Source organism: Acanthopagrus latus, chromosome 11 (assembly GCF_904848185.1).
Source record: "Acanthopagrus latus isolate v.2019 chromosome 11, fAcaLat1.1, whole genome shotgun sequence".
NCBI lineage: Eukaryota > Metazoa > Chordata > Actinopteri > Spariformes > Sparidae > Acanthopagrus > Acanthopagrus latus.
In genome coordinates this window covers 3,660,619-3,674,513 of record NC_051049.1, presented here as the reverse complement: position 1 = coordinate 3,674,513, position 13,895 = coordinate 3,660,619, and the positions used below count along the sequence as shown (strand labels likewise).

Genomic DNA, 13,895 nt, shown 5'->3' with positions numbered 1-13,895 from the left:
AGTATTTACCTGTTTTCTACTTCTTTTTATGTGAATTCTCGCTGCTAAATTTCCCAAAAAGTGACACATTCTATATGGTAAAGTTTCTGTGTTCCTGTGTTTTGGCTTCGTACGGCAGCATGAACAGAAGACAGTCAGATCCAGATGCAACTCGCTAGTTTTTTTTGTTTTTTGTTTTTAATCACAAGGAGCACATTAATATTCTAATTGCATAATAAAGAAGAGAAGTTAACTGTCACGAGCGCGGATGTGTGTGTGACATCACTGCGTTCGCTCTGCAGGGAGTGTAATTTAAATCACTGCCTGCTTCTCTTCTTAAAGGAGCAGATGATCACAAAATCAATGTTTTCTTTATTGCATGTGTCATTTATATTTCGAACAGGAAGCACTTCCAACAGCCCTTCAACTTTTTTTTTTTTTTTTTTAACTTTACTTTTTAATAATTTATCATTAATTGTCCATAGTGTCCAAACTCAGAACATATTAATGTTAACATAAAAAAAAACTCATTATAGTCCTCAGAAATAAGAGTTTAAGAATAAAAAGCATTAGTCAAACAATTTTATTTACACCTGAGCTTTTATATTAATTATATAAATTGTACAAATGCTTGTATCAGAAAGCTTCAAACCAACACTAAACAATCACATCACTCGTCAATATCCTTTTGTATTACAACAGATTTTCAGATAAGGACACTGTGAGATACCTGAACTATTTACTGACATGTGTTACAGCCACAGCAACAGTTGAGCTTCACGCCTGTGATGCTTTTTAAAAAACTAAACTAACGATAACTGGATCTCAATTGTTGCAACATGTAAATAAAATGTCAGCGTCTTCAGATGAACAAACCAAAATAACACAGCAGTTCATTGATGTGTGCGTCACTTTTCTGCTAATCGCTTTTCTTACATTACATGATTTTCAAATGCATCTTTGGTGCAGAGACATGTTCTGATTTATTTCAAAATGATCTGAAAGATAATTTATTATGACTTGTGAGCATCATATCTACTTATTCTTGTCCCACAGCGAGACAATAGAACATAAGAGGACATAACGTTGCACATTATTCAACACTTCCACTGTTATTCAGTCACTTTTATATGAACATACATCTCACTTCTTTCTCTGGAGCTCCGTCCACATCTCACTTCAAACTTGTGGATCCCAATTAAAAATTCTAATAAAATCAAAATTGTCTGTAAATTGTGATTATCATTCTGGATTTTATTCATCATTACTCGTATTATTACCTTATGTTTTATTTGTGGAGCAAATGCCAAGAAATGTTTGTCGTACACTTGCACACTTGGCTAAAAGAAAAACCCCAAAAAACTGATTATGTGTCTGATAACAAATAAAAGCTTTAGTGAAATTAATGGAAACTACAGCCTGTGAAGCAGGAAAAACACTTTTGTACTTGGAAAATGTCCAACAATAATGTCGACGTGTGGTGAGAAGCAAAAAAACAAACCCTGCCTAATCTTCTGGGTGATATTTTGGCAGAAGACTCACTTCAGCCTGTCTTTTTTTCAGGGTTTGCAGGATGTTGCCTGCTCGGTCTTTGTTTATAATTTAGAGCTCATCGGTGGGCACAAGTGTGACCTTGTGCAGCTTTGAGCTGTCTCAGCAGAGCGTCTGACCGTGGTGGCTGACACAGCGAGACGTCTGCCTGTTTGGGGACAGAGGGTGTATGTAGGTCAGCCATGGGCCTGCATGCTGTGACAGCAGCACGGTCACTGTGCGGTGCAGCAGGACAGGGATTGGAGTGGACAGAGAGAGCCGGCGTGGAGAGAGGCCCCCCTCACACGTCAGCACCGATACTTTCTCATTTGCCCCCTTAAACACTTTGACATTATCAGGCCACACAGAGCAACGTCCACCCTCATTATTCTCACCTTTGCTACTGCAGCCAAATGGGCAAAGAGAAGCAAGAGGAGAAGAAACCGGCAGAAATACTGAACACATCAGATCATGGTGCACGTCTGAGATGTTGGGATGGTCATTTGATGGGCTGTCCTGTCATACTGGGGATGTTCAATTACACCAAGGTTACAGACCTGACAATACAGAGCGGCGGAAACACTTGATTGTCAGATAAAAGAAAAACAACTGGCGCTGCTGGGAGATCTGCATCACAGTTCACTTCATTAGGATTAAAAAATGAGCAAAGAATGATTTTCAAAATCAGCAGAAGTCTTACTTTCCTCAAGTACAAAGAGTCTTAATTGTAAGAATATCAGAGTTCATTATTAAAATACTAAACTAGGTATATGAAACAGACAACTAAGTTTTCTTTTTAACGCATATTTTATTGAAAAACGATCAGAGAACAGTTCAGAGTAGAAGCTGTTATAATCCCATGAATGATGACGCACTGCCATCTAGTGGCTCAAACACCGAAGCTCAGATGTTTTATGCAAAATGAAAACGAATACCCCCATGGTCAGAAATATATTTTGACTTATTTTAGATCATTTAAAGGAAACCAAGAATGTCGGTGAAACAGATTGAGAGCAGAGAAATAACTTCGTAGAAGTTGGGCAATTCCATGAAAAGAATGGCTTCATGTAAAAAGATCACAAAGGTTGTAGATGTTGTGTCCTGAGGTGATTCTCTGAAATGTAACAAATGATGAATGATGGAATAAATAAAAAAAAAAAAAAAAAAAAGAGCTCATCGGTTGTAAGGATGCATTGAACTTGACGCAGACTTGATGTTTGTCTTGATGCTGCTTGGCATTTTTCCTGAGAGAGAAAAACAGGGAGAGAAAATATCACTCAACACATAAATACAGATTCTCAATCCAAGCTGTTTCAGTACACAGCAAGAAATCAACAACGATGACCTGATTATTGGCAGCAAAAGTCTCAAAGAACAATACGTGAATGAAATGTAAACAAAGGAGTGATGTCATTTAAATTGGTATGAATATGTAACATAGCTCAGCGTGTGTCTGGGGTCAATTTATGATACGCACAAAATGAGAAATTAAACTTTAAATTTCTGATTTGCCTGGAAGGGTCACGTGAAAGTTGAGTTCATGTCAGACAGCAGAAGCAGCATCAATACTTCATGCAGGATGTCACATAAACATTCACCCGAACTCTGGTGGGTCCAACAGATAATATTTTGCTCCAAGTCTATTCATGTGTGAAAGGGTTTGAAAATATGATCTAAAGTATTTTGGGTATTTTTAAACCTGGGCCTCACATTGACATGTTTTAGATTGTTAATGGTTCATACGTACCAAAAGTTTTGGAATTAGAATAAACCTTTTTGTTATACAATAAGACGTTTTGTTAACAGAAAATATAAACCTCACTCTGAAATCTCTCTGGGTCAGTTTTTACAGGCGTTGCCTCATCTACATTGTCAAAGTCAGTTAAGTATTTAGTACTTATGAAATAAATACTCGCTCAGGCCAAACTCTGACTCACGATTCCACTGTTGTCTTTCCACAACAACTCGCCTCTTTTTTCAGATTTTGGAGCGAAACTTCTAGAGCAAGTCTGTTTCTGGTTACAACATGGACATCAATATCATATCATATAAAAATGTTGTTTCTTTAATGCTGTCAGACACTTAGAATAACAACCTCAGCCTGTCAAGTGTTGCTGGATGCAACCTTGACGTCTGGCCCAGAGGATCATGTTGCAGCCACGGCAGTCGTGCAGCTGCCAGCTGAGGCGATCCACTGAACAGATTCCAAAAACCTTTTTGTAAATATGAATCATTTCTACACCGACACATGTAAATACATGGGCTAGGTTTGAAAATACTGGAAATTCAATGTAATGACCTTGTTGACCTCAAACTCATTCACATCCTAAAATAAAGAAAAACATGAATTCGTAGTACAAATGTTCCAACACATGAACATGGAGATGAAGAGCAGCAAGGGCGTAACATCAGCACAGTAACAAACACTGTGAGCAGTCAGGTGGAATACTAACCCAGCTCTCCAGGTCTCCTACCTGGCTGCCCTTGCTGCTGTGGAGCCACAGGTCCTCCCATACCTGCTTGCTGGCCTGAGCCACCGCCGATGGTGACCTGCTGTAAGGTCGGGCCTCCACTCATCATGGGCCCTTGTCCTGGATGTCCAGGGGCCACTGGACCTGGAGGCCTACATTTAGAGAGCCCCTTTCCAAATGCAACAGCTCCGACCAGAGCGTTAGTGTCAGCAGGGTTGAAGGACGGCTTGTTCTGTCGTATCGCTGAAAAAACATACAACTCATAAAACTCGGGAGGATGGATGTTGAAATGTAGAAATCAACTTGAGATGAACTATCAGGTCGGTGCGAGCGCAACACACCTGCGCTCTCCGCGTCTCTGTCGTCACGAGGGTTGTTGAGCTTCTCCAGCAGATTGGAACACAGTTTATTCAACGTCTGGATCTGTTTCTGTTGATGAAAATAAAACCAGAGGGTCTGAACAATACAGTAGAGCTGCATGCAATGAAAGGGAATTTACCATATTACACGCACACCAAAATGATTATGTATTTTTGTTTAGGAGTCAAGGATGTTTGCAAGTATTCAACTTATTGATTAAACACTGCTACTCTTGCAAGAGGGCACCAGAAATACTAGCTGGAATAACTAGTCTTATCATTATTAATCTATACATGTTCATATAAGATGCAGTTCTTGAGCAGTGTGTATGACACCAGATTGGTCCCGTAGGTGTTTTGAGTCACTTACAGTTTCAAGACAGCAATGCTAAATGAATGCTGCATTGTGTTACTGGTGAAATGTCAGACTTTATTACGTGGTGCTACAAGAAGCATGTTAATTATCAGAACTTTAAAGCCTCTCAGTGGCTTTAAGTTAAGGCTTTGCTTTGTACTGACATGTCATGACTTCCTGCTCAAACAAGCATCACTTCCAAAGTTAACACCAGTTCACTGTTGCATCTAAGATTCAAGATATCAAACCACTCCATACGTTAACTAACTGACCTGTGCCACCTCCGGGCCGATGCGCGCTGCCTCTGTACTCAGCTGTTTCTCCTGCTCCTCCACCTCTGGATCAGGCTTGGTCCGCAGGTAGTCTGGCACAATCTCATGACTGAACACTGGGACACGCTGCTCTGTGAGTTTCTGTGGGGGGGGAACAAGCAAAAGAAATGAACGAACAGGTCAGAGAGAACACTTCCAGTAAGCTAGAGACGTCAATCAGTGGCTTTGATACTCACTGCTAAATCATCATCTCGGTCTGGAGACAGAAGCAGGGGTATTATGACCTGGTTGCGAAAGGACGGTGTCTTCTCGTTCTTGAGCAGTTTATTGATAGTGTTCAGCTGACCAGACAGAAGAGCGAAGTTGTCCAAAACAGAAGGCCTGAATGACACAAACACACATCACAGCATCTGAGAGGACACAACTATCTTTAAAACTTAGATCTGTACTTTTAAAAACTAAACAACGGAGCATCTGGTGTCACATGTGTAAAGCTTTCGATTATTTGAAAAGTGTAGACAAACTTCAGAATATCATAGTAGTTGGTGTGTCTCCCCCTTTTGCTTTAATCACAGCATGCACTCGAGCTGGCACGGACTCCATAAGTTTGTGTGCAAACCCTGCTGCCTCATGTTACCCCAGCATGGAGTGACAGCGCTCTTGCAAAGCTTCAGGTGTGTTTGAGGTTAATATCCTTGGTCAGCTAAAAACAAATCCATGTAGTTCATCCCTTTTTCTAAGGGGACAGTGCGTGAAAACCCCAAATGCCTCTCAGAAAATGGATCAGTTATGTCCAAAGCACGATCAGGAAGACCCAAAGTTACTCCACCTTTTGTAATTTAAAATGTACAAATAACTGCAAAAAGGCGGAACATTAAGTCTGGATGTAGTTAGTTACTCATTTACACTTTACAGCATTGCTTGGTTATGCTGCCATGACCAAGAGTTGATATAAATATCAAGTGTTCTTGAATAAAACGGTCTGCTCACCATGTTAATCGCTCGTATTCATTTTCCAACTTGTAAATGAAGCTGTGAAGAGCGTTTTTGACGTGCGCCACCCGAGAGGCGAGAGACTCCACCGCAGCCTCCAACTGCTTCTCCTCCCGTTGCTGAGAGGGACAAAAAGAAAAGACTGTCTTAGAAACAAACACTCTTAACAACAGTCTGTGGGAGTCACAAGACTTTCACATGAACAGCACTTACACTTTACACTCAGGCTGACTTCATTGTTGTGCTGAAGTAGCTCACCCAGCTAGCTAAACAAGAGCTAACCCGGCTAGCTAAAAACGAACCAATAAGGCTAGCTGTTAGCGTTACCCAGCTAACATTAGCTACAGTTACTGCTAGTCCTACACATAAGAAGCACCGTATATACAAGTAAAACATACCAGTTGATCTAATAACAAAGTTTGCAATACGTGAGTGTTATAAATGACATTACCTGCATTGTTGAACGGCTAACAAGACGCTCCGAATAAGTCAAGGCTCAAACACTTCCGGTTCACGACAGGTCGTCAAAGTAAAAGCACGCTATAACTTCACGGAAGTGTAAAACTATTTTGAAAATGCATCCAAAAACAATACTCTCAGCATATGAAATGAGATTTATGACCATCGATGTTTTGCTGACAGCACTGACAGCTCGCAGAAGTACAAAATATGGCCAAAAGAAGTTCAGTAATACAGCAAGACAGTAATCTTTAAAATCAAGTATGATAATGTTGTTCAGGAGGTGAACATTACCTTGACTAGTAATGGGCATTAAGTGGTTAAAAAATATTAAACTGATGTCAAATTCATGCCCAGTATCATTTGATGCGGAGGAATACAAGTGCATATTTTAATTTTAATAACACAGATGTCTTAAAAATGTTAAGCCTGGATAAAGGTTGAGCATGAACACATTTTCTTTTGAGAGCAAGCGATTTGCACTTATATCTGGCACGAAAAGTGAGGTAATCATTTTTATTTAGCATTAAATGCCTTGTGTCAGCAACTACGGCTGCAACCGACAATTCTTTGTCAATTAATCTTTTGATTTTTGTCTCATTTAATTAATTAGTTGTTGGCCAATAAAGTTTTATACTGAGCTGAAAAATGTTGATCAGTGTTTCCTAAACCCAAGACAATGTCCTCAAATATCTTGTTTTGTCCACAACCCAAAGTTTACTGTCAAAGAGGAGGTAAGTAACAAGAGAATATTCACATTTAAGGAAGTCAAATCTTCGAAAAAGTACACAAGAACACTTTCCCAAAATAGTTGGAGAATATGATACCAACTTATCAATCAAATGTGCAGCTCAATTTGGAACATCTGTACTTTTCATCAATTACAATAAAACAGGTATTATTACTACAGGAAGTTTAACATGTGGTGGTAATGAAATGACACATTAACATATTGGCAACAAACAATCTGAAGATTATAAGTTAGTGATATTAGATACTATACATGCACTTATTACTTGTGTTTGTTGGTTGTAACACAGCTATCACCTATTTCATTCAGAAACAACAAGCAACCAGGAACACAAGCTTTGTATCGAAAAGACTTTATTTCAATAAAAAGGAGTTAGTTGTCCAATAGTGTCTTCTAGTTGGGCATGTAGTATAAAAATCTGATGGCAATCATGGTTATTTTCTTCTAATGATGATTCACAGTCCACTACAGTGTTTCTTAATAAGGCTCCTGGTTTTGCACACAAACACACATATTCATTGTATTCAATGAATTGCTTTGTACTAAAGTAGGCTCACTTGGGCAAAGAAAGGAGAGAACAGAAGAAGCAGGTGTGTCTTTCTAAGTACCCAGGTATGATGCAGACAGAGCAGAACAGAGTGCTGCATCTACTCATGCCTGGTGCATAATCTCTGACTAAAGGGAGAAGTGAAGTGTTTTAGTCACAGTTCTGCAAGTGGTGTAAACTTTGTGAGAGGAGTTCAGAAGTAGTTATCGACGTCGCCCATTTCAACAACCACAGTCTTCAGCTGGGAGTAGTACTCGATTGTCACCTGGCCGTTCTCTCTGCCAAAGCCTGGTAAAGCACCATAGAGGTCACGTCAGTAAAGAGAATTCAGCTCATTCACTGCAATTACACGCAATACTATGAATGTGTTTCCTTTGCATTCACGAGGACAAAAAGATTAATTCTGGCCATTTTAACCCTAAAAAATCGTACCTGAATTCTTGTATCCTCCAAACGGCACCTCCACAGGGCTGATGTTGTAGTTGTTGATGAAGCAGGTCCCTGCCTCCAGGTTTTCAGCCACACGATGGGCTCGAGAAATGTCCCTGTGGGCAGGGGAAAGGATTTCATAAGTTAAACACAGATAAAATCTCAATAGTTTGAATGTAGCTAAACAGTTAAAATGCTTGTGAATCTTCCCTCCAGCCTCAGAAACAAGTAATGAGTTCCATTTTGTAACTCCTCATTTTCTTATTGGCTGCTTTGTGTAAACCCTGAACTGCAGCCACGCAGTAAACTCATGATCTTCAAGAGAAAACCTTCAGGACTATAAATCAGTGGTTGCAACAGACTGCTGAGTAATCACAAGTGTACTCCCTGTCCTCTGCTGACCTGGTAAAGACTCCAGAGGCCAATCCATAGGTGGTGTTATTGGCCCTCTGGATCACTTCTTCCTCTGTGTCGAAAGGCAGCACAGACATGACGGGGCCGAAAATCTCCTCCTTCACGCAGGTCATGTCATCTCTGCACTTATCTGTGGGAGAAAGGACTGGATGTAATATGTGGTGCATACACAAAACATGCAAGTGGCGTAAAACAGTTCATCCAGAAATGAAATGAGTCCAAGGGTGTTGAAAGGGTCTAGAGTCTACTTTTCATTGTTGGCTGAACTTTTCCTTTAAGTGCTGGTATATCATCACTTACCAAGGACACATGGTGACATGTAGTACCCCCCTTTCAATTTGGGGTCACTGGGGACAAAAGGCTCTCCCCCACAGAGCACATTGGCTCCCTGTAAAAAAGAGATAGTTATCAAATCAGAACCACGACTACTTCATGTTACTGCTTTGAGGTGTAGTAAAAGTCCTGGAGGTGAGATAGAGACAGTGGCTTCATTATCCTGCAGGGGCCATTAAAGTTTTCTCTAACCTATTGATCAGATATGTCTAATAAACACACCTCTGTCTTGGCCTGGTTGACATATCTCAATGCCTTCTCCAGCTGTGGTTTGCTGATAAGCGCCCCCATTCGGGTGCCGTCCAGCAGAGGGTCGCCCACAGCGATGGCCTTGGTCCTCTTCACCACCTCTTCCAGGAACTTAGGCAGAATCTCTCTTTGCACAAACACTCTGGTCCCATTGCAGCAAACCTAAACAATGTAAAGGGTAACTTGAAGCTGTCAGAGCTGACAAAGAATGTGCAGGGGTCAGGTTCAGACTGACATCACACAACACAATACGCTAGTGATTCAACTGTCTCACCTGTCCCTGTGTCAGGAAGTTGGCCATGAGTGCGCCCCTCACTGCGTTCTCCAGCTCACAGTCTTTGAAGATGAGGAGAGGAGATTTCCCTCCAAGCTCCAGGGTCACCTGCTTCACCCCCTTAGCAGACATTTCCATGACCTGAGTGCAAACAGGAAACACACAGGGACAACTGAAACCTTGTATAGCAGTTACATGTTACATACAATGTTACTACAAACTGGATCTACTCGACACTACTGAAATACATTATTGCTACAATTTTATACTTTCACCTTCTTTCCAAGTTTTCACTTGTTTCCACTCATCAGCTCAAAATTCATGGGGATGCTGGATATTGTGGTTGGAAGGGAGGTAGTCTGGGCTTGTATGACACCCATGTTCTCTTCAGTTAATTTAACATTATGTTAAAAGTCATAGCACTGTGTTGGTCTCTGTACCTTTTTGCCTGTTGGCACGCTGCCAGTGAAGGAGACTTTGGCGACCATCGGGTGTTGGCAGAGCAAGGTGCCAGTCTCTGCTCCGCCTTGCACCACACAGAAGAGCCCATCGGGGACCCCCGCCTCTTTGTAGATCTCAGCCAGAATGACAGCCGTCACAGGGGTCATTGGAGAGGGTTTAAACACCATGGCATTACCTGAACACAGCAGTGCAAGTTATTGTCTGATGAGCCATTATCACAGATATAATACGGTAATACACATTTCTCATGTTTCCCATATAAAAAAGGATCATGGTGTCATATAAACCCTTGTGTTTCTCCACATTCAAAATGAACCTCTCTTTGTCCATGCTGTCAATTATCCTCTGACCTCCGGCTGACTTCAGACCTGGTGTCACAAGCTGTGACACACAGTAATGCTCATGTAGTGAACTGGAACACAATCCAGAGTGCGCAAAGGGTCTTTTATTTTGAAAGTTGATTGATCCACTATGCTGTGTCTGACTTCCTGTCTGGCTCATTCTGCTCTGTGCAGCTCGATGCATTGTATTATATTTGGATCAGAGCTGAGAGCTGCTTCTGGAATGCTTCTAAAACACATCGTGCCTCGCCTGGCATAATCATGAGCATTGACTAGAAGGGAAATGCCTGGTGGAGTCTGGCGGTTATACACTCACCACATGCCAGAGCGGGAGCAGACTTCACCACAGCGATCTGGAAGGGGTAATTGAATGCACCAATTCCCGCACACACACCAAGGGCCTCCCTCCTGGTGTAGGCAAACGCTCCACCAGGAAGCTGGACGTGCTGGCCTTCAGTGAACAAAACACAATGCAACTTTTAAACAACACATCACTAACTTTTAGTAATGTTTTGGACAATCACACGTTCTTAGGACATAAACAAAACAATTAGTGCCCCCACCTGCAAGTGTACCAGCCAGACCAGCGTAGTACTCAATGCACTGCCAGGCAACATCAATATCCACCAGTGCTTCTGTGATGGACTTGCCATTGTTGATCACTTCCAGCTTTGCAATCTTCTCCCTTCTTTCCTATTTATATTGGAAAAACAGAGAGTTGCAAATGCTTACCTTTGATAGGAACGTGTAAAATCATACTGTGTTGCAATTTAGTGCCATTACATGCATTTTAGATTATGCAACAATAGCAAAAGATTTGAGGGTAAAAGGTCCTCGCCCACATGACATCAAAGAAGAGACACACAAACTTTTTTTTTGTGCAAAAGTAGGCCAGCAGCAGAGGGAGGGGTGAGGGGAGAGTTTGTGCTTTTAATGAGTAACTAGTGTCTTACTGAATGCTTAGAACAGTCAGCTCCAATTTATGTTGTGCAACACTGAAATCAGACTGGCTAGTTTCCAGCTATGCAGGGAAGAGTTGACGCAACAGCTTGACCGTCTCACCCTGATAATGCGAGCGGCCTCGAGCATCACCCGAGCCCTCTCCATGCCTGCCATCTTGCTCCATTTACGGTAGGCACTGTGGGCACTCTTTATGGCCTCATCCACGTCCTCAGAGCCACAGGGTACCATCTGACACAAGACACGGCCTGCAGGTAACAAGACTGGTTATACACTGGCTGAGCTCTGAGACACAACACACCAATGACACGGTATTATTAATCAGGATATATGCACGAATCCTAAAGTTAAATCTAACACCTTTTAAAAACCCTTTCCATACATCTTAAGCCCTCATTGCAACTATATAAAACATCTTTTTAAATAGGCGGGTTGGCAGCAAAGCAAGACAAATGTCTGGTAACAACTCATAGTCAGATAATGATTAAATTCAGGCAAACTTTATCTACTTGGATAAATACACATATAGAAAACAAGTTGATAAAAAGGCATTTATGATGTATCAATACTTCTTATGACCCTGCATACATCATGTTAAAGGTTACTATATGAATCACACCAGTTTAGTAACTGCAACTGGAAAGTTTATGCAAACATTCCACCTTCAAATACCAAAGTTTCCTCCTCCACGTCGCACTGAAGCCAAGAAATAAGGGAGGGTTCAGTTGCATAACAACATGTCCTCATACGAACCTTTAAACGGGTCTGGATCATGTGTGTCTTCAATAAGAGTTAACATAAGCTTTTAAATACTTGGGTGTGTTGGATTTACCAGTCGCAGGTTCGAACACGGGCTCTGCGCCTTTCTGCTGCCGAGATCTGACTCGCTTCCCTCCCCAGTAATTCAGATCATCTGTGACCACCAGTGTTCCAGTGGAGGCTCCGGGCATGGAGTCGAGGATAGACTGGGCCATTGTTACAGAAGGAGTGGACCTGCAGAGACACAAAGAATGACAAGAAAGTGAATTAAACCCAGTTTGCAGACGCGTTGACTCCACTGCACGCGCTGACCGTTACGAGAGGTAACCGTTACCTCTAACATAACGGCTCAACGGCAGCTAGCTTAAAAGCACTTAGCTAAACTAGCATGAGCAGAAAAAAGAGCAGCGCAAAAGAGCATAAATCGAGTTATATACAGTGGATGACAGGGGAAATGTGGTGTCAAACTTACCCGTAATGCTTCTGCAGACGGACTGAATGTACTGCCGATGGTGGGGGGCGTATGTAGATGAACTCACCGCCCCTGGGGCCGGACGAGAACACGCCTCACTGTCAACAGCCAGTCCTGCTCATCAATCACGTCCCCTCAACCACTGCAGTCAAGATAGCCGTGGTTTGCGTTTTCTTTGTCAGATCCGTCGCACCTTTTTTTCAGGAACTTCTTTCAGAACATTAACATTAAGATTGCAGAGACTGCAGTCTCACAATCAGACCCATGAAACATACGATACTTTTGCAGTAATTATTCCCGATAACTGCAGGTATCATGAGAGTATCCTTCCGGATTTCAAAGTAAAGGTGTCATTATGATCACGCAGTTGCTCTTATTTTCCTCGTTCATCCGGTCATTGCAGAACTGACGATACATTCAGGTGCGCTCTCCGACAATGGGAGATGGGAGTTGTCAAACCTGGAGGGACTGTGTCAAGCAGGCGCCTCCTACTGGACATTAGGGTTATTGCATTTTGCTTTATTAGTGCAATTTAGGCCGCTCTGAAAAAGTGTGAATACCTTTCACCTGTACTTTTTACGAGGGGGATCAAACATGGCTGATATATCTGTTTATTTAATATTAAGTGCATTTGCACACTGAAAAAAAGGTGCAGCTGATATGACCAAGCAAACGTGAACCATGGCTGGTTTGAACGCACTCCGATAGTGTGGTAAAGTGAGCTGCTGTCTGATTGTCGTTGCGCCAGAACAACAGTAAATAAAGTAAGCATGGTCCTAGAGCAAAGTGAATGTCCTTAAAGATACATTACGCCTTGGTACTTTTTGCTGTTATGTTTCCTTTATGAAGACTGAACATTTTCCTTATGTGTTATTAGGTGTAACTTTTATTTTACAGATTGTTTATCAGACGAATCCAAATGATTGTTTATCAAACCCAATTATTCCCACTGTACCTGTTTGTTGATATTTCACAATAAAACACTCAGTAGAGAGTGTGCTGTGTTTGTGTCTCATGTTTTCTTAGAGGGCTTTTTGTTTTTTTGCTGAAGGTTAATAGCTGTTGTGGTGGTAACTCCAAATATCACCTCCTATCATGCATTTAATCCAGAAATATACTGCTTGTACTTGAATTTTGACTTTCTGTCCAAAGATCTATGTTATTCTGTCTTTAATCTTTCACCAAACTAATTCCTTCATAAGTTAGTTTATCATTATCATCCCATCTTCTTCCTGATGTCTTACTCTATCACAGGTACATATGTGGTTACATTTCACTGCAGCAGTGTGGAGAAATCTCACCTCAAAATCTGAAATTATGCTGACATCACTCTGATCGTGTGTGATGACCATAAAGCTCCAGGAAGTCAGAGTTGAAAAAAAAAAAAAAATTCTACTCCAAGTGAGGAGTCTGAGCCAAAAATTAAAGGCTGCATGTGGTGGGAATACCCCTTTTTAACTTTTTGCTGATTATCAAGTGTGGGGAA

The 13,895-nt window shown here is 41.4% G+C and overlaps 2 protein-coding genes across 4 annotated transcripts; both read right to left on the bottom strand.

Moving 5' to 3' along the window:
- Positions 1-2,297: 2,297 nt before the first annotated feature.
- On the bottom strand, positions 2,298-6,551 carry med8 (mediator complex subunit 8). 3 transcript variants are annotated; one of them, XM_037115912.1, is made up of 7 exons: positions 6,411-6,551; positions 5,957-6,078; positions 5,203-5,347; positions 4,967-5,107; positions 4,322-4,409; positions 3,963-4,223; positions 2,298-2,753 (listed from the first exon to the last, which is right to left on the bottom strand). In XM_037115912.1, exons 1-7 carry the CDS (start codon positions 6,414-6,416, stop codon positions 2,683-2,685), a joined length of 834 nt encoding a protein of 277 aa, XP_036971807.1. In that variant the 5' UTR covers positions 6,417-6,551; the 3' UTR covers positions 2,298-2,682. The 3 variants fall into 3 exon arrangements, with proteins under 3 accessions (XP_036971807.1, XP_036971808.1, XP_036971809.1); XM_037115913.1 differs by having other exon boundaries at positions 3,984-4,223; XM_037115914.1 differs by having other exon boundaries at positions 4,026-4,223.
- A 953-nt stretch (positions 6,552-7,504) lies between these two features.
- aldh9a1a.1 (aldehyde dehydrogenase 9 family, member A1a, tandem duplicate 1) lies at positions 7,505-12,805 on the bottom strand. The gene is made up of 12 exons (XM_037115802.1): positions 12,410-12,805; positions 12,011-12,171; positions 11,281-11,426; positions 10,782-10,911; positions 10,535-10,669; positions 9,856-10,052; positions 9,416-9,556; positions 9,115-9,303; positions 8,860-8,947; positions 8,548-8,689; positions 8,149-8,261; positions 7,505-8,004 (listed from the first exon to the last, which is right to left on the bottom strand). The coding sequence occupies exons 2-12, from the start codon at positions 12,150-12,152 to the stop codon at positions 7,910-7,912; spliced, it is 1,518 nt and encodes a 505-aa protein (XP_036971697.1). The 5' UTR covers positions 12,153-12,171; positions 12,410-12,805; the 3' UTR covers positions 7,505-7,909.
- Positions 12,806-13,895: the final 1,090 nt, after the last annotated feature.

Coding starts and splice junctions, on each gene's coding strand:
- med8 (XM_037115912.1), bottom strand. Junction 5,348..5,956: donor GAATACGAGCGATTAACATG/GTGAGCAGACCG, acceptor TGTGTCATTCAG/GCCTTCTGTTTTGGACAACT. Junction 2,754..3,962: donor TAGGAGACCTGGAGAGCTGG/GTTAGTATTCCA, acceptor TTTCTCTCTCAG/GAAAAATGCCAAGCAGCATC.
- aldh9a1a.1 (XM_037115802.1), bottom strand. CDS start 12,152: ATGGCCCAGTCTATCCTCGACTCCATGCCCGGAGCCTCCACTGGAACA. Junction 10,912..11,280: donor AGGCCGCTCGCATTATCAGG/GTGAGACGGTCA, acceptor CAATATAAATAG/GAAAGAAGGGAGAAGATTGC. Junction 10,053..10,534: donor TGCTCCCGCTCTGGCATGTG/GTGAGTGTATAA, acceptor TGCTGTGTTCAG/GTAATGCCATGGTGTTTAAA.